The sequence below is a fragment of the Cynocephalus volans genome, chromosome 1, assembly GCF_027409185.1.
Source record: "Cynocephalus volans isolate mCynVol1 chromosome 1, mCynVol1.pri, whole genome shotgun sequence".
Classification (NCBI taxonomy): Eukaryota; Metazoa; Chordata; class Mammalia; order Dermoptera; family Cynocephalidae; genus Cynocephalus; species Cynocephalus volans.
In genome coordinates this window covers 193,078,814-193,098,899 of record NC_084460.1, presented here as the reverse complement: position 1 = coordinate 193,098,899, position 20,086 = coordinate 193,078,814, and the positions used below count along the sequence as shown (strand labels likewise).

The 20,086-nt window shown below is 38.4% G+C and overlaps 1 protein-coding gene across 2 annotated transcripts in view; it reads left to right on the top strand.

Annotated features, from left to right (window-relative positions):
- CNTNAP5 (contactin associated protein family member 5) overlaps positions 1-20,086 on the top strand; it is a 761,255-nt gene that overhangs the window by 605,113 nt on the left and 136,056 nt on the right. For both annotated transcript variants that reach the window (XM_063097434.1, XM_063097424.1), the window contains exon 14: positions 6,620-6,776. In XM_063097434.1, coding sequence (XP_062953504.1) covers positions 6,620-6,776 — 157 coding nt within the window. The remainder of the gene's footprint in view (positions 1-6,619; positions 6,777-20,086) is intronic.

The window sequence follows — 20,086 nt, the reverse complement described above, 5'->3', positions numbered from 1 at the left end:
GAAAACAATAACAACAGTGACAATAACAGCTCAACATAGTAGCACTGTGTCTGTGTATTTACAGACATTTCCAGGTCCATTCTGGTGGTGTCTGGAATTGTGCTTGGACTGTTCATAGCAATGGGAAGAATCCAAATTTTCTCGGCCATAGCTGCAGTTATGACGGGAAGGCTGTTGTGCTTACTGTTTCTCAGGGTGTCAGACCCGAAGTTAAACAATTTCAAGATTAGAGAGGGGTGTCCAATTTGAATTTTGTTCAGCAGCTCTTATTGATTAAGTCATAAAATTGTGCAACTAGTCTGCTTCATGAATTCTCCTGAATTTCTTACATGAGGAAAAATTATAATTTAAACTAAGCATGTACAAGTTGGGTCTGTGCTTATGTCTTCTACAAAATGTATTATGATTTTTCTTTTCTGGAACCATTTCCCTGTAGATTTATGAATGTTCCATTTGAAGAAACCTTCAGAGCAGGGCGGTGTGCTTACGTGCTCGTTAGCAGAATTCCTAGACTTGACCTTCTGTGATATTTTCAATTCAGATATAATACTTTTAGGAAACAGTCATTAAGGAATCTACCCAGACACATGTTTCTGAGGTCACAATTGAGGATGTGATATTGCTCTCCTCCTCTTCCTCTTCTTTTTCCTTCTCTTTCTCTCTCTTACAAACACACACACACACACACACACACACACACACACACACACACACACACACACACACACACACTCCCTCTCTCCAAAACTCACATTCCCTTCATAAGGTATTCTAGAATATGCAGTTTTATTTTTTTATTTCTGTCTTCCTTTGGTTCAATTGTGAGAATTGTTTTTCAATTTCGTGTTGTATTATCTTATTGAGAATAGTTAGAAAAAACAAAAGGCAGCCCATGGCCAGCAATCTAAATTGGAGGCAAAGCACACCTATAAGTCTCTGAAGTAGAGACAGGGATGGAGAAAGAGGACAGATGTTTGAACTTCACCCTTGTGCTGATGAAGAGGGAAAAAGACTCACTGTATTGAAATGAGCCGAGGAAAGTTTTCAGGCAAGGCGTTTTACGGACAAAGCCAAGGCTACACAGCCCTCATGCAGTCTGCTATGCCAAGTGGGTAAAATGATGGTCTTACAAAATTTTCTATTTTATTTTTTTGTCAAATACTCTAGCTACTTTAAAATTCATGGCACAATTCAGGTCCTGGGAAATGAATGTAAAAAACAGTGAGTAAAAACTCAGAAAGGCATTGGACATTTGATGAGAAGGAAGCTACAGGGTATGAACTGTGCCTCTCAGTTCACACATGGTTCACATGTTCTCTGAAACAAAGCCAAACACACTTATGGTTATCTCCTTGACACTTGGAGTGGGGAGATCCTGAAAAGGTCCTAGTTGACATTAAATTCTGCTGCAGCATTATTATTCTGTGGGAATGTGTAATAGGTCAATGATGTTTATTTATTATTTGTGTTCTCTTTATTTTAGTGAATGTTAAGAAATTATCTATCACTTGTAACATTCTTAGTTATTTCTCATAACTTAAATCCCCCCATATATATTTTGCTGAAAGGCCTTAAGTTTTCATGCATTAATTATTTTATCTCAAACCAAAGCATAGTGGTATAACATATGGGTTAAGCTTGTCGACTGTCAGGAAAGAATGCTTGAATTCAAATCCTCATTTTGAACTTTCTAGCAGTATGGCCTCAAGGCAATTACTCAACCCTTCTCTGCCTCAGTTTCTTTATCTGTAAAATAGGGGATGTATTAGTCCATTTCTGTTGCTTATAACAAAATACCTAGAACTGGGTAATTTGTAAAGAAAACAAAATTTATTGCTTACAGTTATAGAGGCTGGTAAGTACAAAGTCCAGGGAACACATCAGGTGGTGATGACAGTGACCCAGGGGTCTCACATGGCAGAAAATGGCAGAGCAGAGAGACTTCCTCATGCAGTCTCCTTTTAAAGCCCTCAGACCCATGCCCCCGACCACCATTATTAATCCATTCACTACAACACAGTACTACAATCCAATCACCTCTTCAGAGCTCCACCTTTCAATTACCATAACAGGATTTCCCACCCTGAACAGTTACAGTGGGGATTAAGTTTTAGGGGGACATTCAACCCATGGCAGGGGATAATAATACCTACCTCATGGGGTTGTGATGATTAAATGGGTGACTATACGTGGAGCACCTTAGAACAGTGCCTGTAATCTACTACTACTCAGTAATGTTTCCCATTGTCATTTTTAGAAGCCTCATGATAAGTATGATTGATCTCTGTTTTGGTGATATCCTATTTGGTGTTAACAGAGGGCCAGTGGTCACCCTCTGAGATAGCTTAGTGCATACTCTAAGCAAATGCTTTCTTAGGAGGGTTTTTTGTTTGTTTGTTTTCTGTTTTAATATATATGCAATCTGAATTTTCCCGGACCTCATTTGTATGCATGAGGTCACATGAAATAATATTTCCAAATGTGTTGAAGTAATGCAAATTTATGCAATTCCTCAATCTTCTTCTATATCCTGTGTACTGGGCACTTTGCCACCTCTCCAAGACCTTCGAAGCTGTAGCTAGGAGTTCATGGTGAGGTCTCCTGAGGGTGTCAGTTCTCCCCTGTTCTTCCTCTTGGCTCTTTTGTGGAAGTCCTTGTAGTGCAGGGCTGCTGGGGCTGTGTATGAAAACACAGCTACCTTGCCAAGCAGCTGGCCTCTTGGCCTCAGGCCCTGGAAGCACAAAGTATCAAGTGAGGTTCCTTCCCACTGTGGACAGAACTGTGTCACACACAGGCAGTGTGGGGTGAACAGATATTTTTCTGTAACAGTAGAAATTCTTCCTAGTTGTCAAAGCAAAACCTTTGCCCATCCACCACCACCACATGGCATAGAGTCCTTTGTTCATCAGAAGCATCTAAGGAGATATATACTTGGGTAAATAAACCCCATTTTATAGAAAAAATTGAGATTTCAGAGGTTTCAAGTATTGGCCCATTGACTATGCATCTGTTCAGCTCCATCATGGACATTTGTCTTGTTCAGGCCTGCCTGTCATCTTTTGACCAGTGTTTCTCTATAAGGGAAAATTCTTGTGGTGAGTCCTGCCTCCATAGCAAAGGTAGAATCTGAATTCCCCCTCTCCTTTCTAGCTGAGACTCAGGCAGGGAGCTTGTACTTTCCCGTCAGACCCCCATGGGAAGCTCTGACTGGGTGCAGGGGCCACAGAGAATTCTCTCTTTGAGGTGACCAGACCTGCTAGCCTGAGATCTTTGCAGGCCAGTGGATATGGTGCCAGCAGCACCTCAGTTTCCTCTGAGTCAGTTTCTTGGCATTTGGTGTTCAGGGGCAGCCAGCCAGGCAGGTCCTCTCATCAGGCCACTCTGAAACTATCAGAATGAATTCTTAGCTTCTAATCAGGAACCTCATCAATATAAGTTCTATTTTACTTGGTTTTTGCTACTTTTTTTTTTTTTTTTTTTTTTTCTGTTAAACCTTCCTATTACAACTTTTTCCATAGGTTGAAAATAGCGGTTTCAAAACCCAGCTGTAGATTTTAGAAAATGCTACCATTTCCCCTTAGGCCTTCCCATTGCCCACGTCCCTTGTCTGTGATGTGGTTTTCCAGATGGCTACATGCAGCTTGCTCACCGTCTTCAAGTTTTGCGCAGAGTTTATCTTTTTGTTGAGATCTTTCCTGACTAGTTCTATTTAAAACTGTAAAATGCCCTGTTTCGCAGCACACTCGATATCCCTAACTTGCTGTATTATTTTCTATACCTCTTATCCTTTTTTAAATACTAGATTATTATATCTTATTATTATTATTATTATCTATTTCTTCTTATTGCAATGTAAACATAGTGAGGACACGATTTATTTGTTTTTGTTTGTTTTGATTTTTTGCTAAGTGATTTATCCCAATTACCTAGAATAGTGCCTGAAATATTATAGCTCCTCAGTAAATATTTGTTGAATGGATGAATATTTTTAATATAATGTTTATAATTATGCTTTATTTATTCATTTATAAAATAACCTTGTGTCAGGAGAATTAATCCAATTTCTCCAATGGCCAAAATTTGCAACAAGGATGTAAATTCTCTTTTTGACTACATTCTTAGAGTCATGAATTAAGACAAATCAAGCCCCTTGTGTGATTCTCAATTTACTACTTTGTACTGCTCTCTCCAGTACTCCACAGGGAAGGAGATACTAAGACAAGGCATCTGGGAAGAGAATTTTGCTGCTTTCATATATACACACATTTATGTATAATTTTATTCTCTCCCTTCCTTTCTCTTCACTTGTTGACAGTCAATCAGTTAAAATAATTTTCAGCCTTTAAAGTAATTGCCAGACTTTAGTAGGAAACTTGATCCGACTGATACAAGATGAGTATGGATTCAAAAAAGAAAGCCCTGAGCTGCTAGTAGAACTTCTAGAGGGTTAAGACAGCAATGAGAATTGGTAAAGCTGCTAGAAGCAACATATCCACCAGAAATTGTATATAAATTGGTTGTTCAGAATTCATGCCATTAATAACAATGCTGTTAATGTGCTTACAGCCTTGGTTGTTTCATAAACAAAAATAATTGATAATGATGTGGAACTTGGCTATGTGGTCTGGATTCTGGATTTTGGTACAAGAGGCCTGGGCAGTGCTGGAAGTGGGAGAGGTTGAGTGATTTCTTCCCGTTCTTGGATCCAAGACCAACATTGGCAAACTTACTTGAATACAAAAGGCTTTACCCTTGTGTTGCCTGGACTCACACACTGGGATGATCTACCTAAGCCTACCCCAGTCCTGAAAGTGCTCTATTTTCTAAACAAACTCGCTGAGTTGAGAGTGTCTTAGCTGAGATGGGATTTAGGAAGAAAAGAAACTCATCTGAAGTATTTTACAATGATTTACAGTTATTTGAAATGAGGGAAAATGGTTTGATACCTTTTAGGATTATTCTTAAAAAGAAGACACTGGTGAGCAGACATCTTTAACTACAATTCTAGCTTCAGGATAATAAAGGGACTTGAAATATTTTAGGCAGAATGGAGAGTGTTATGTTGGAGTGAGTGTAGTCCTTCAGGCTGTATGTTTTGTGAACAAGTGCCCCTAAGATGTTTCTGCTTTTCACAATGGCTTCCTTATCTTTTTCTCATGACCTACAGATTGTTGAAAGCTCCAGATTATCTTTTCTCTTCCTACTCATCTTAGTGACTTCTGTGGGGACATTAGCAGTGGGGGCAGTTCAGAGAAAGTTGTTGCTATCTCTGTATAGGGATTATTTGTAAATTATATGTTTGTAAATGAGTATGTGCATGTAAAATAAAAGTTTGGTTGGGCAAAATTCCAGCCTAATACTATCCTCATGCAAATACTGTTATTGTACTTTAAAATGGTAAATGATGAAAATGGCCCCTAATAAATATTTTTTTTTTTTTCATTTTTAAAATAAGTGCGTTTTAAACAACTATTGTATGCCAGACAGAAACAAGACCATAATTACCAAAGGGAACCCAGGCCTAACACCCTTCAGCCTAATGATGTGTAATGCCTTTATCTCTCTCTAACACCTGTTGTTTTGGATACAATACCATCTTATGAATGATAATCCTAAACTACTGAAATATTCTGGATCATAAAATAAAATCCAACAGGCTTCACCAAATTAAATCTTGTAAAGAAAGAAATTGACAAGGATAAGACTCGAAAATGGTTTTCTGTTAACTATATATAGTTAACTATATAAACTATATATCACCACTTGCACATCAGCTTTGTATGGATTAAACATGACCCTCAGATGGGGTTTGTTTGGCCAACACATTTTTGTTCTTCCCAATGTTTTTATTTTTTCCCCAAATCCTTAAACTTGAAATTTATGACTTCTCTCAAAAAACCAGAAGACATGGTAGCCCTGAGGCTAGTCTTATCAGGACAAAAATCAATGGAAGGCTGGTTAGGACAACCTATCTTACTGAACCAACATGCTCTTCTTCCCCCAATTTCCACTATCCTCATCACTGGCCAGAAAATAAGACACGTCTGGCTAATTTTGGCCCTCGTGCTGTCATTTTCTCTTTGGTAGTTTTAAAAGAATTTTTTTAAATCCACATATTATTATTATTTTGTTTTTTGTCTTAAATTTGGCCCAACTCACTCCATTGTGATAGGTGCCTGATCTGGTAAGAATTTGAGTCTGTTGTCCTGCCTTTGAGCATTGCCATTAATCAATACGAAACTATACAAGTATGAATAATTTTTATGAAGCTGTTTATAGGTACATATATGTGTGTGTGTGTGGATATAGATATAGGTATAGATATAAGTATAGAATGACAGACAGGGACATACAGAAAAAGAGAAAGAAGAAAGAGAGAGAAAGGAAGAAAGAAGAAAGGTGGGGAGGAGAAGGGAAGAAATCAGGCAGGCAGGCAGGAGAGAGGGATGGGGGAGGGGGAAGGAAGGAGGGAAGGAAGGGAGAGAGATTACATACACACACACACACACACACACCCCTGTATGTATTCTTCAAGACATTTTCATCTCAGTTTCTGTGACACCCCCTGTGCTATTTCAGGCTTCCTTTGCCCTGACCTGTGAAATATCTTGTCTTTCAGATGGGATACCATTTACCTGGTGGATCGGGCGGTCCAATGAAAGGCACTCTTACTGGGGAGGTTCTCCTCCTGGGGTCCAGCAGTGTGAATGTGGCCTGGACGAGAGTTGCCTGGACATTCAACACTTTTGCAACTGTGACGCGGACAAAGATGAATGGTAATGAGAATTGCAATCTTTCTGCAGTTATGGAGGAAGGACATTAATTTATGCATGAAATTTCCCCAAAGAGAGAAAGATGTGGATGAGAAATTCAATATGAACTAGGGCTCACTAATGGTTGTGACTGCTCTAACTTTGAAAATGGCCAGATCTAGTACTTTTAGGGCTGTCACTAAGGTTTGTAACATAAAGGCATGTGGTGACATGGCAACGTTCTTATATTCCAAACCTTCCATTTCAAACAAAGGAATGGAATGAAACAATGAACTTTGCAGTTTAGTCAGCATTTCTATGTGTTGAATACAGGTTTTGGGGGAGGGACTGAGGGAAATAGGTACGTGTAATTAAACACTCTGTTTCTTCCATTCTTCCATTTCTGTTTTAGTCATCAGCCTTCTATTTTACTGCCAATAAAAATACAGGAAAGTAAATTTATATTTATTGAGTATCTATTTAATCCTCACGACAACCTTTAAATTCCATATAATTTTCTCACTTTTGCATCTTTAAAGTTGAGAAATATCAACTACAGAGAAGTTAAGTAGCTTTCCCAAGGTCATACATGTCCATGAAATGACAGGTCCAGGAATTGAACTCAGGTGTATGTGGGAGCAGAGGATCTTACTTTCCTACACCAGCTTACTTGTGTTAAGATGAAGTTTAGTTTTCAGTTCCCATGCGCATTACCTCTGCTTTTCCTTTGTCCTTCAGGTGAAATGCTTGTTTTTCACCATATTAATTATGAAAATGTACACAGAACCTTTCCATGCACACTTTAGACCAAATTTAAGCCATTCTTTGGTTTTTCTTGTGCCGTTTTGCTTGCTTCATTAAATGCTGCCTAATTATAATTAAGAACTCCTATGTCAAGCTGCTTTCAACCCAGTTAAAATTTCTTTTAAGTATCTTTCTCTCAGTTTTCAAATTATTAACAACAGAGACTGCTTCAAATGAGATTTAAACTCAAGTCAAAACCTCAGCTCTGCAGGGAAAGAACCAAGCATGTGGCTCCCTGCGGTTCCACAAGGTGTGGACTACCACTTCAGAATACTCTAGGGTGCTTGGACCCCAAGGCAAGTTACCTGAGTGCCTTCTCCTAACCCCAAACTATTTATAAGGGTAAAATCAGGTGCAGTTGACTGGAGGCAGAATGGACTTCTGCTTCTTTGGGCCCCAACTTTGCAATGAATTCTATGACAGCATCATGGATGCCTGCAAATCAAATGTAACTTGTGACCTGGATGGAGACCACATCTCTTTGAACATTGTATAACTCAAGACCTACTCATTTTGAAGTAGACATTTGGTGGTAGGCAGTTGAATGGATGGATTCAGAAAAATTTTGAAGATGAGGAATCATCACAAAATGGCATCTACAAAATTGGGAGACACATGTGGAAGTGTTAGATAATTGTGTTGTCAGGAAAACATATTCAAATTCTTTGCTTCCAGCAGCTTAGGTTTACTCATTTCTTTGATTCATATGTTCACCTTGACTAAGCATGATATTAGTAGACATTATTTGCAGATTTGTAAGTTTGAATGGAAACACCTTCACATAGTTGTGTATAATCAGAGAAGATGATATAGGAAGCAGAAGGTAAAGTAAAAAGCTGTTGAAAGGGGAGGTGTTTCTCCTAGTTTCCCTGACTTTGATTCCCTTCTTGGGTGAATTTTTGATCTTTGCTTACTGTTTCTTTTCCTGCAGTGTAGCCTTTTTTCTTTTTCTTCTGTGTTTAACCTACTGAACACTGCCTCGGGGCTCCTAAGGAACAACTGACCAGGGCCGACTTATTGCACACTGAAGGGCCATGGGGGAGAATGGCATCATGTCAAATAAGCATGCTGGAGTGCTGCTACACTCCCTTCTCTGGAACTTTCCACCATGATCTCTTTTGCTCAGATTCCAGTCTCTCCCTCTTCTGACTGACCTACTAGTTCACTAAACTCTGAACCCCTCATGTGTTGATTTAACTTTATTATCTAAACTATGCTCAGAGGAATTTTTCAAGACCCGTTACTCCAGCTCTGGTGCCATCATGCCTTTGTCACCACACAAGTTATCACATATTTCACGATCCTTTCCATTTTCTTTAGAGCCTGGAAAAAATCCCCATCCTCTGCCACTTTCTATGGCATGTGACCTCCATTAGGACATCAACATTTATTAATAGAGATTGATATTGTTCAACAAACAGTCTACTAAAGGTCAGGAGAAAAGAACTGAACTTTTCTTTGTAAGAATGCCTGCTTTACGCAAGGGTGTCTCAGAGTAGTGTGTTGAGCATCTCAGGACAAATCCAGGTGAGCAGAGATCAGGAAGTTCCTTCTATCATTCTCTTGAGGGACAAAAGGCTGAGATCCTGATTTAACACTTGTAGGTTTCATTCATTGTCTTAAGACAAGTCATAGCCTGTGATAAACCATTTTGGAAAATAATTTATTATGGAAGCAACTGTATGAACTACCCCATCTGACATTTACCTATTTATTACTTATTTACTGAATGCCTACTCAGTACCAGAGGAACAGTCTGCTGTGCAGAGAAAGTCAAGCTCGTTAGAATTCCTTCCTTGAGAAGACCATAGAACAGTGGAAAAAGAAAAGCCAGCTAGTTAGTAATAAATAGATCAGTGTGATAAACTGATCTATTTAACAGAGATAAACACAGGTGTGCTAGGACCTGGGGTAAATATGGTCTGGGTTAGTTAGACTTCAAAGAAAAGTGGTAGTTAAGTTGTGAAGGAACAAAGGAAGTTAGTTAAAGGAATAAAAAAGTGTAGTATACGTCGGGGGAGCCTCCGTGTGCTCAGACAGGGAAATGTGAAGTAATATAACAGTTACTACTTCCCCAAAGCTCATGTATTTTAGTGTGGTTGTTGTACAGTTTTCATGTAAGGAATTAACAGGAGATGAAGGCAGGGAGGAAGAGTGAGTCAGATCATGGAGATCCTCGTATGTGAAATAATGATGAGCTAGATTTGTCTGTACAAGGATTACGATATGCACTCAGACATGAGACCTGGCAGAGCTTTGTGGAAATGTGTTCATTATTTATCTATCCAACTCTATTATTTACTTTGGAAAGAAAATGTACAAAAACTGACAATTATTCACAACGGTGAAATGGTCATGTTAACATTCTTTCAACTTCATTCTTGGCCAATATGTGGTCAAGATGACTTTCCAAACATTTCAAATTTTTGTTTCAGACCAGCATGCCCCTTTTAGTATCAATGGTGTTCTGGGTGCTTTTAAGAAACCTCACCTATTGTTGCCTTGCTAAATTCCTTCAAGTTTCTGCTCTTGAAAAGTGAATCAGAAAACCAACCTCTGCAGCACCTAGTGATAGCAATTTAATGTATTATAATTCCTAGATAATACTGTCACTTAAAAATGCTACTTCTCACAATGAATTGTTCTCAGTGCTTAAATACTGTATCTTGTATTAACATTCCAGTAACTCTTGAGGTTGGCTTCATTATCTCCTTTTCCCAGAAAAGGAAACCAAGGCTCTGGGATGATGAGTGGCTTGTGGAATTAGGGGGCGAAGTTAAGATTCCAGATGAATTCAAGGGTGCTTTTATTGACTACATCAAAGGAGCTGCTAATGTTGGGATTTTGAATCATGGCCAGCCAGTGAGGATGCTGGAGAGAACTCTTCCAGGATCCCTCAAATCACATCCCTCAGCATGCAAGTTCCTTTTTGCTAAGTGTCAAGCTGCTCAGGAAGCCTCACGAAGCAATCTTCCAAGCCTCTGGTGATTGATAATTCTTTGTTCTGATTTAAGAAACTCCTGTAACTAAATAATGTATTGTCATATATTTTAATGCAACCCAAGTAAACAAGGAAAGTGAGTCTGTGTTATGGGATGAGGGATCGGTGAAAGTGGGGCAGCTCAGAAGGTGCAGGTGGGTTGGAGAGAAACAAGAAGTCACTCAACAGACACCAAAACTGCATTTCCTTCTTACTGTAAAAGGAATTCCCAACTGGATATTTGAATCAGGTGCTATGGAGCTGATTTCTTAGGGTTTCCTATCCCAGCCAAAGAACTAAATAGGAAGGAAGGAAGGAGGGAAGGAGGGAGGAAGGGGAGAAGAGAGAGAGAGAGAGAGAGAGAGAGAGATATGAAGGAACTTACTTGAATAATAATTTCAAAGTTAATGACTCTTTGCAAAGGAGCTTCTCTGTTAGTCACACAACCTATAGGAATCCTCCCAATTAGGTATTTTCTGAAACAGCTACTTTAGACTGATGGACCTTTGAGAGTAAGAAAGAAAACTCTGGTGACAGCCTAGCCTACAGTCCCTGGAGACAGCAGAGGAGAGTGCTGGGTTGTGCGGGAGGTGGAAGTGTAGTCATCCAGGTAGAAGGATAAAAGGGGTGGTTGGGGCAGCAAGCTGGGAAGAGAGGAGAACATGCGAAGGGTGCCTCTTGGTGATGACCTGTAACGGGGATGAGGAGTTTTCTCATCCAAACTACTAGGCTGAACTAAAGTGAAGCTCTATTGCTTAACGGTGGAACATTTTTTTATTTATTTTAGAAGTACAGAAGTTTCTATTTGATTTTTAGTGCCTCTGTTCTTTGCCTCTTGCCCTTAGTGTAAAGCGATATGGCACACAATTGGAAGACAAAATGATGTAGGGTCTAAATTCTGGTCATCTGATAATACGAAAAAGGAAACCTATTCTTCCTTTTCTTAAAGAACAGAATTTTTTCAGGGGGTTTTATTTTTATTTTTGGTATATGAAATCCTGGAACTTCAAGGCACTCTTTTAGTCCTTGATTCCACTTCTCCTCCATAGATAAATTATTTAATCAATGTTTCTGATTCACACATGAAGGATGGGTGAATGACTTCTGTTGGACAAATTTTTACTCCTGTGTTTTGGTAGGTCCAGTCATGGCAATTCTAGGATTAACTGACATTTACTTCATAGTTAGCTACTACTCTTCTTTCACAATTTCACAAGAAATATTTACCAAAGTCTAACCTGAACACTTTGAACTGCACATCAATTTTCTTCTATCAAAAGCAGTTGTTTGTTTTTGTGTACCTGGATTATTTCACTTAAGGTTCATCCATGCTGTTGCAAATGACAGGATTTCCTTATTTTGTTAAGGCTGAATAATATTACATTGTGTGTATTTACCACATTTTCTTTCTTTACCCATTAAAGGACACTCAGGTTGTCTCCATGTGAAGTGATAGACATGTTAATTAGCTTGATTTATCCGTTCTAGAATTTATACATATATCAAAACATCGTGCTGTTTACTATAAATATATTTAATTTTTATCTGCTAATTTAAAAAATAATCATTTTTTAAAAAATAGAAGTGATCATCCTGCTCTAAAAATAATCTTTTTATACATTTGCCTTCAAAATGGGATTTTCTCTTTGTAAATGCATGTCTAATCTGGTCCCCAGGACCTTGCCCTTCACAAGAGCCCTTCATTCCCTTCCAATGAGACTTAATGAAATGACACTGGATACATCCAGGGAGTTTAGGGTTTTGCTGTTTCCTCCCCTAGGTTGTTCTTTGATCTCTCAGACTTCCTTTGATTTCCTCAAAACCTCTACCTTTAGATTCCCAGGCTTGGTACAGTCAGGGTGTCTTGTACTAGGTAGTGCCCTGAGGCTGGCCTACAATCCTGAGTCCTGAGAGAAAGAAAATGATCCCCTCAGGGCACACTACAGCTCTATTCCTAATATTTAAAATAATATTGTACGATTGTGGGTAGTTGCATTTCATTATTCATGAGTCTGTTCATGAACTATTCTACTAATTGTTGAGTTTTGGAAGAGACTTTCCTTTAAACAGGCAGGAATTATGCAGGGTTTGTCTGGTTTTTACTCAATCAGTACCTGAATTTTCACATGCATCTATCAATGAAATCAGGGCCAGAACTTTGTGTTGGCTCATGGTAGGTCTTCCATGCACTTACTGCTGAATGAGTGAATGAATAAATGAATGAACAGATGGGGGGATTTCCTTTCTCCCTGTCCCATCATCTACTGGGAAAATATATAACATGAACAGTTATGATTCATGGGTTCTGGAATACAAAACACAGCTATGAAATACTCCTTTTTATAGATGTAGTAAACAATTAAAGATGTAGACAGGTTTCTATTACATCAGTTATATGTCAAGCCCTATAAATATAATATGGCTAAATTGTGTATGAAGTCTCATTATTTGAGCAATTGCAAAACTATTAGAAATAGAACTCAAAGTCAATATGGAGATTATGATTTTGCATTTATGTAGTATATTTTGTACAACATTTTGATTTGGACTACTATTGTATACCAAAATATTATAATTTTACTTAAAAATGCAATGAGACTTTGGCTTATATTTTAATTTACCTACTTAACATGAAGTTTAGGGCTTTACAGACCTGAAAATAGCTCTTACTTATATACAAATCAATTAGATAAGCTGCTTGTCTCTTGTCTTCTCTGTAAATTTTATTACAATTGTCAGTTCTGGTTCATCAAATTTTTACTAATGCAACAAAGGAATTGTTTTTTTCTGATTTTCTTTTTAAATTTTAGGATTTTTTTAAATTAAAAAAGAAATATATTATTATTGTAAAATATTTAGATATTTTAGAAGTATTTAAATAAAAAAATAGAAGCTCTTACCTTATCACCACTTTGAATCCTCTTATTTCAACCCTATTTGCAAAATCGTACTTCTAAAGAAATAGTTGGGTGTTTAGGATATGTCTATATATAAATATTTTTCTATGCATTTACCATATTTATAAATAGATATTTGTTCAATTTTTACTAAATATGAGATAAATTTACACATATTATTCTGCGACTTGCTTCTTCCAAGCAAAATATACCTTGGAAATATTTTTCTTGGCGTCATTAAATAAACATGAATTTAATTCACTGTGTTCATTTTAATGGCTGCAGAGTATTCCATAGTAAGGTTGTATCGTTGCTTATTTTATCATTCCTTTAGGATAAACATTTGGTTTCTAACTTTTCACTATTAGAAACAATGCTGTGATAAAATCTTTAAGTTCTGTTGTCACATTTTTCCATTGTTCAAATTATTATTTCTATTGAGAAGAATCCTAGCTTAAAAGTGCTAGATTATGTGCTTTTCAATTTTGATGTTTGTGTATATATATATAGGTATGTGTACGTATGTGTATATATAAATTGCTGAAGGGACGTAGGTCTTTATACAAACAAGGGAATCAGTTCAGAATTGGCTGCTCTGGCCTGTGGGGTGAAATGATCACTTTGCCACAGGGGTATATTAGAACTCACTAGAATCAGAACACAGCCACACAGGAAGACATTCATTACAACCTCTTTTTGCTAAGAGCTTGCTGGAGCCCTTAGACAGGTGTGGCCACAGAGGGGTGCTTCAATAGGATGGGACACTGCTGATGCTGTGTTGCCCCTCAGTTCCTTTTCTCTGCCTTTGTCTCTTCTTCCCTGCCTGGTGCTGCTTCATGGTCCCTGGAAATGCCTTTGGCTGACTACAAATAAATACCAATGTCTGCATTTATTTTAAAGTGTAGAGTTTTCACCAGGTAGAAGAAGAAGAAGTAATTCTATCTCCTTTGCACATCTGCCTTATAGATATTTCAAGAAAATGTCATCAGGAGATAGATGTAATACACTTAGAATACACACAATTGTGGCTATTTTGTTGTTGTTGTTGCTGGAAGCACCATCCCTTTCTGGATGTAAAGTTTAACGAACCTCTAAGTAATATTTTATTATGTAATGGGATGAACAAATTCTGTATTTGTCTCTTATTAACTATAGAGCCTAAATCATTTAGCATCTCTGAGCTTCAGGTTCCTATTTTATTAAATAATAATAAAAAGGAAGGATATCTATTTCTAGGGAGTACTGGCTAAGTTACCAATAATTTGTGCATCTAGTGATCTAGTGGCATGTAGTCTGTTCTCAAAAATTTGTCACCATTTTTATTATTATTTTCTCTATTTTTACAATGTCTTAAGCAATAAGAGGGAACATTGATTTATAGAAGTTAATCTAATGTCTAAGAAAAGTCTATATACACTATACAATAAAATAAATAACCTAATAGAAGTAATAGCATCCCAGAAAAAAGTTCATTTAACAATCAAAGTCTGGCTAGAGTAAGGAAATAACACTGAGGCCCCCCCTTCCCTAAAACGAGGCTGCCCTCTAAAAGTTTACTAGTAAAAATCACCATGTAATGGATGGATCCGCCGTGAGTAGAAATAAACCAAGAGATTGCTTGTAAATGTGTAACTGAAGAGTTTGTGGCCTCCTAGAACTCCTGTCAAGGTGACCCATGTGTAATCTCAGGGAATGCAGGACTGGAAAATGATTGCAAATTAGTAAAGTGAAACCTAATCAATTGAATTGTATCTTGTGTGGAGAGAGCCTGTGTGAATAGAATAGGGATGGTCAGCCCGAGACCCACCGAGGACAGCTCAAGGACTCAGGCCTGGGTCTTGCCATTTCAGCACTGTCCAGAGATATAGACTAAATGTGAAACACATCAGCTTCCAGTCATGAGAAAGCCGTTCTCTGCAGGTGGAGACCATAGATGGAGTACAGGAGGGTGTGTTGTTTGCAGACAAACACTTTGGCATCTAAATCTGGATTCAAATCCTGGCCTTTCCATTTGTAAATGATTCACCTTGAGAAGTTTTGGAACCTGTCTGAATCTCAGTTTCCTCTCCTGTATAACACAGGTAATTATTATAGCATCATTATAGGGTTGTTCTCCCGATTAAACGAGGTCCTGTGTGAGACTTGACTTCATTGCCCTGATGGCTAGGGAAAGGCAAAGAGGCAGCCTCCACACTCAGTTCCAGGGATGTGAAGTGCTCAGCTGAACCCCCAAACCATCAGTACATCCTAGGAAAGGTAGACCCAAATGCTAGCAGTGCCTCTAACATATGAATCAATTGTTGTAGAAAGAGCTCCTCTCTGTAAAAGGCAATTGTGGTTTTGAATAGCATTTTATTGTCTACTATGTTAAATATTTTGGAGTGTGGATTTCACCTATAAAAGATAGAGCTCTCTTAACAGGTTATTAGCAACAAAATATTAATTATGGTTTACATTTTTAAAATATGTTTCTGGGAGCAGCAGAAAGGAGAATGAGAGGACATAGGAGAGTAGAGAGATTAGAAGCAGGGAGCCAGTTTATGTACCTTGCTAATAAAGCCAGGGCCGAGACTGTGAGGTCTCAGAATAAAACTGAGGCTGGGAGGCTGAGGATAAGGCAGTTGAAAGAGGAAACAGATGGAAGGTGAAAACAGTGGGTGCTGTAAATGAAGAATAAGGAAGGAAGTGAGGAAGAAGGAGAAATAAAGACCAGCATGTCTATGATCTCAGCAACTGGGTGCATGTGGCAAGTCATTCACAGAGGTGAGTCACACAGACAGGTAGGAAGGTAGGACAGCTGATCGACGGGCAAATGACTAGTGAAGGAGATGCGAGCACTTTAGTTTGAGGTACCTATTGACATCCAAGGCAGATGTTTTGTAGACAGTTGAATGAATATATATTCATGAAAAAACGTGTGTGTGTGTGTGTATGTGTGGGTGTGTGTGTGTGTTTGTGTGTGTGTATACCAGGAAAGAAGACCACACTGTAAAATTCCACAGCAAAATAAAGTAAGTTAGGGACTGACAGGTTCCATGGAAGTTAACAATTTTGTGGACAAAATTTCACTGGAGTGAAAGGGGAAAGAAAAGGGTGACTGTTGCAGGTTGAAGAGGAAAAGGGATCAGAGGAAGAAGATAAGATAAAAGAGAGAATGCAGACACTTATCTAAAAGAAATAGAGAAATAAAAAGTTTGGTTCTTTGTGTGTGTGTGTGTGTGTGACTGGTAAGGGGATCGTAACCCTTGGCGTGGTGTCGTCCGCACCGTGCTCAGCCAGTGAGAGGATCCGAACCTGCGGCCTTGGAGCACTGCTGCTCTCCCAGCACCATGCTCTCCCGCATGAGCCACGGGGCTGGCCCAAAAGTTTGGTTCTTAAGAGAAAAGGAGAAAGAGAAGTAACTGGATTGAGAGAAGTAGTAGGGGTGAAGCTTGAAGCATGTGAGCAGAAAGATCCAGAAGAGAGGGAGAAGTTCAAGGATAAAGAGAGCTTAACTGAAAGAAAACATGTTCGAGAAAGTAGGAGAAGGTGGGATTCCACACTCTGGATAAGGTATTAGCTGTGGGCAAGGGGATGGTTTCTCAAACAAAGAGGCAGAGAATCACAGCAGGTACAGATGGTCTGACTCTTTAGTTATCCTTCCCATACTGCGGATTGGTGTTGAGCTTGTTTTCTATATAATATCTACCCATTCTCCTATGAAGAAAACTAAAATTGAGCACACACTAAAGTCAATACACTCATATGAATGAGTATTAGAAATAATTGTACACAGGAAATGAAATTAGGAGAGACAAGGAAGGGAGGATGAATGTAGAATGCTCCCTGTCATTTCTGAGGAGAAACTGGATTTGAATTTTGTGAAATTTGGAGAGTTAGAGAACATGAACAGTTGATTTTTTTTCCCCAGAGAATGAGAGAGAGATATTTGGGACTCACCAGTATCTAAGTGGTGCTGAATCACAAGTGTGTCTATGCAATCCAATAGTTTTGACGTTTAATCTATTTGCTTCCTGAATTGGACTGATCACAATCCAGAAAGGTATATATTTATGGCAATACTGATTTTCTTTCTTCATATGCAGAGCACTTTCAGCAAATTATGCCTCCAAAAACTTCATCTGTGGTCATAATTTTTAAATCAATTGTACACCTATAAATTCTTGATGGCCATTTTAATTTTTTAAGAGTAAAATGACCTTGAGTTAACCTTGGCTGTGTTCATATGCCAAGACCTAATTTTGTTTTCTCACATCTACTTGTGAAGAGACCTGTGGCTTCAAGTTCTTACATTACTTATAGAAAAAATACAATTTCTGAAAATTTTAAATACCCAAATTGTTTTTTCTTTCTCCTTATGTTCCTTACACCGGGAGCTGAACACAAGGATCCATGCACAGTGTGGTCAGTGTGGATGTTATCCTGGTGCCGACTCTGGATATTTGATCACAGCCAGTGCCCGCATTCACTTTTGTTGACAGTCAGGTGACTCTTTAGATCATTTTGAGTTTCTTATCACCTAATTCCCTGGGTCTTTTTATCTGAAAGTCTTAAAAAGGAGGGCAAAAGGGAAATAATAGTCTCTTAAAGCTAAGACGAAGTTCTTGGCAAGCATCCTCATAGCACTTCAGACTTGCAGAGCTGCTTGTGGTCATCTTACTGGCTGTTCCTCCTCGAAGGCCGCAGGAAGTGGAGGGTGCCATGGAACTCACTCAATGGAAGGGTATGTGGAGTCTACTGAGGTTAATATACTCAGATTCACACCAGGTCTTCAAAGGAAGCTGAGGGCTTGAGTTCTTCCTATAATTCTCTCCGTTTGCGGTTCTGTGCATCATGTTTTGTTACTTTGAGTGACTGAAAGAGGGAAGGACATAAAAAGGAGAGAAAACAACATTTCTCTTAATATTTTCAGTCACCCAGATGACTCTACTAAAAGAAGCTTATAGAGCAGCAGTTACCCCAATCGGTGGGTGAGAATAAATGGTGTATATGACATTTCACCACACTTTAATGATACACGGAGAAATCGATAGCTCTCACGTCCACTCTGCTCTTCTGAATTTGTTGAGATCTTAAGATTCAGATAGTTAAACTGAGAGGAGAGTACATTGACTAATTCTGTGCCACACCTTCACTCCTGAGAGTAGTTGAGTTTTTTGCTTGATGCTCATGTTTTTTCTTTACGTCATGCTGAGGTGTTTCTTGAGGAACACACATCCATTCCCTGTGCACTTAAAGCCTCCATAAGCTGAAATCTCTGGCTGGTCTTCTCCTTCATTCCAGCAGTGGGGTTCCTGTTCTTATTTTTCTTTTAAATTTTCTTTGTACTTCATGTTTTTATTTCAAACTTTACTGAGAATCTCAGCAATTATTTATTGAGTCCCTATTCTGTGCTAGTCAGTGTGTTAACTGTTTTATATACATTATCTACTTTGATTTATACAATATCAAATTAGTATTATTATCACCACTTAAAAGATAAGGAGACTAAGACCCAGAGTGACCTCACTAATGTCAAACACCTAGTGCACTGAGATCCCGATGGCAATGGGTCTCCACCGCAAAACAATCATCCGTCAACTGTACTTATGAGGGGCATTGCACATTGCTCCAAAGGAAGTCAAAATCTGCAACATGTTTGCTCCTGGTGTGAAGAAAGTCAAATCTATAACTGTAGACATCCTGACTATCAGTAGGTACCACCATAGTTCGCATCATTTTATGATGACTAAAACCCACCACCACAACCACCACCATCATCCCCAATGTGTTCTACCCATTATTTTGAAATGTTACTCACAGATTGAACAAAAATCAGTCGTATTCTCAATGTGACCCTAAGAGCATGAAAGGATATGTAAGTTCCCCTTAATGGCTGGCTTGCCTATAGGCTGAGCACAGCCTTCACATGGGTTTTATTAGCCCACTCAATGTTGCTTCTGCCATATTTTTTTAAGAATTTTAAATTCATTGCCAAATTTTGAAAATTGAAAAGTATTACATTAATATTGTGGTCTGGCTCATTGGTCTTATATTCATGAGTGGCATAATTACCTGTTGCTAGTTGATATCACTTCCCTGCTTTAGGTGAGACACCTGCTTTGTACCAGTCTCTCTCTTTTCCCCCCTATATGCTTAGTAATGTGCCTTGCATCATCAAACTAAACTTGATTTTTTTCTGTTACTTGGAAGAGACTTTTCTTCTTACAGTGCTATTTGTATATCCCAACACTTTGACACAAGGACATCAAATTGATGTAGAGAGGATGCCAGAGTGTATAAGTGAGGCAGTGGTTAGCATTGATGGACAGACTTCAGAATCCACCACTTTCACCTTGAAAATGAAAATGGAAAAAAAGCTCTATAGTGTTACAGAGTTTCTTCAGGAAAGATCCTGGGTTTGGTTTTCATTCTACTTTGGCTATTTAAGGTTTGCTTTAAAATCTATGCTTGAAGAGATACTGAAGTGTGAAGACTAATATTCATTATGTGTCTATGCAACATTTATAGATGTGCTTTGAAATGGAGACAAAAGCTGTATTCCCATTCTTTGAATGGCCTCTAAGTACAGGTATCCAAGCTGAAGATATTGTATAATGCACATTTTTACGTTTTTGGTCAATAGACATCTAGGGGTATGTATACAGGTGAAC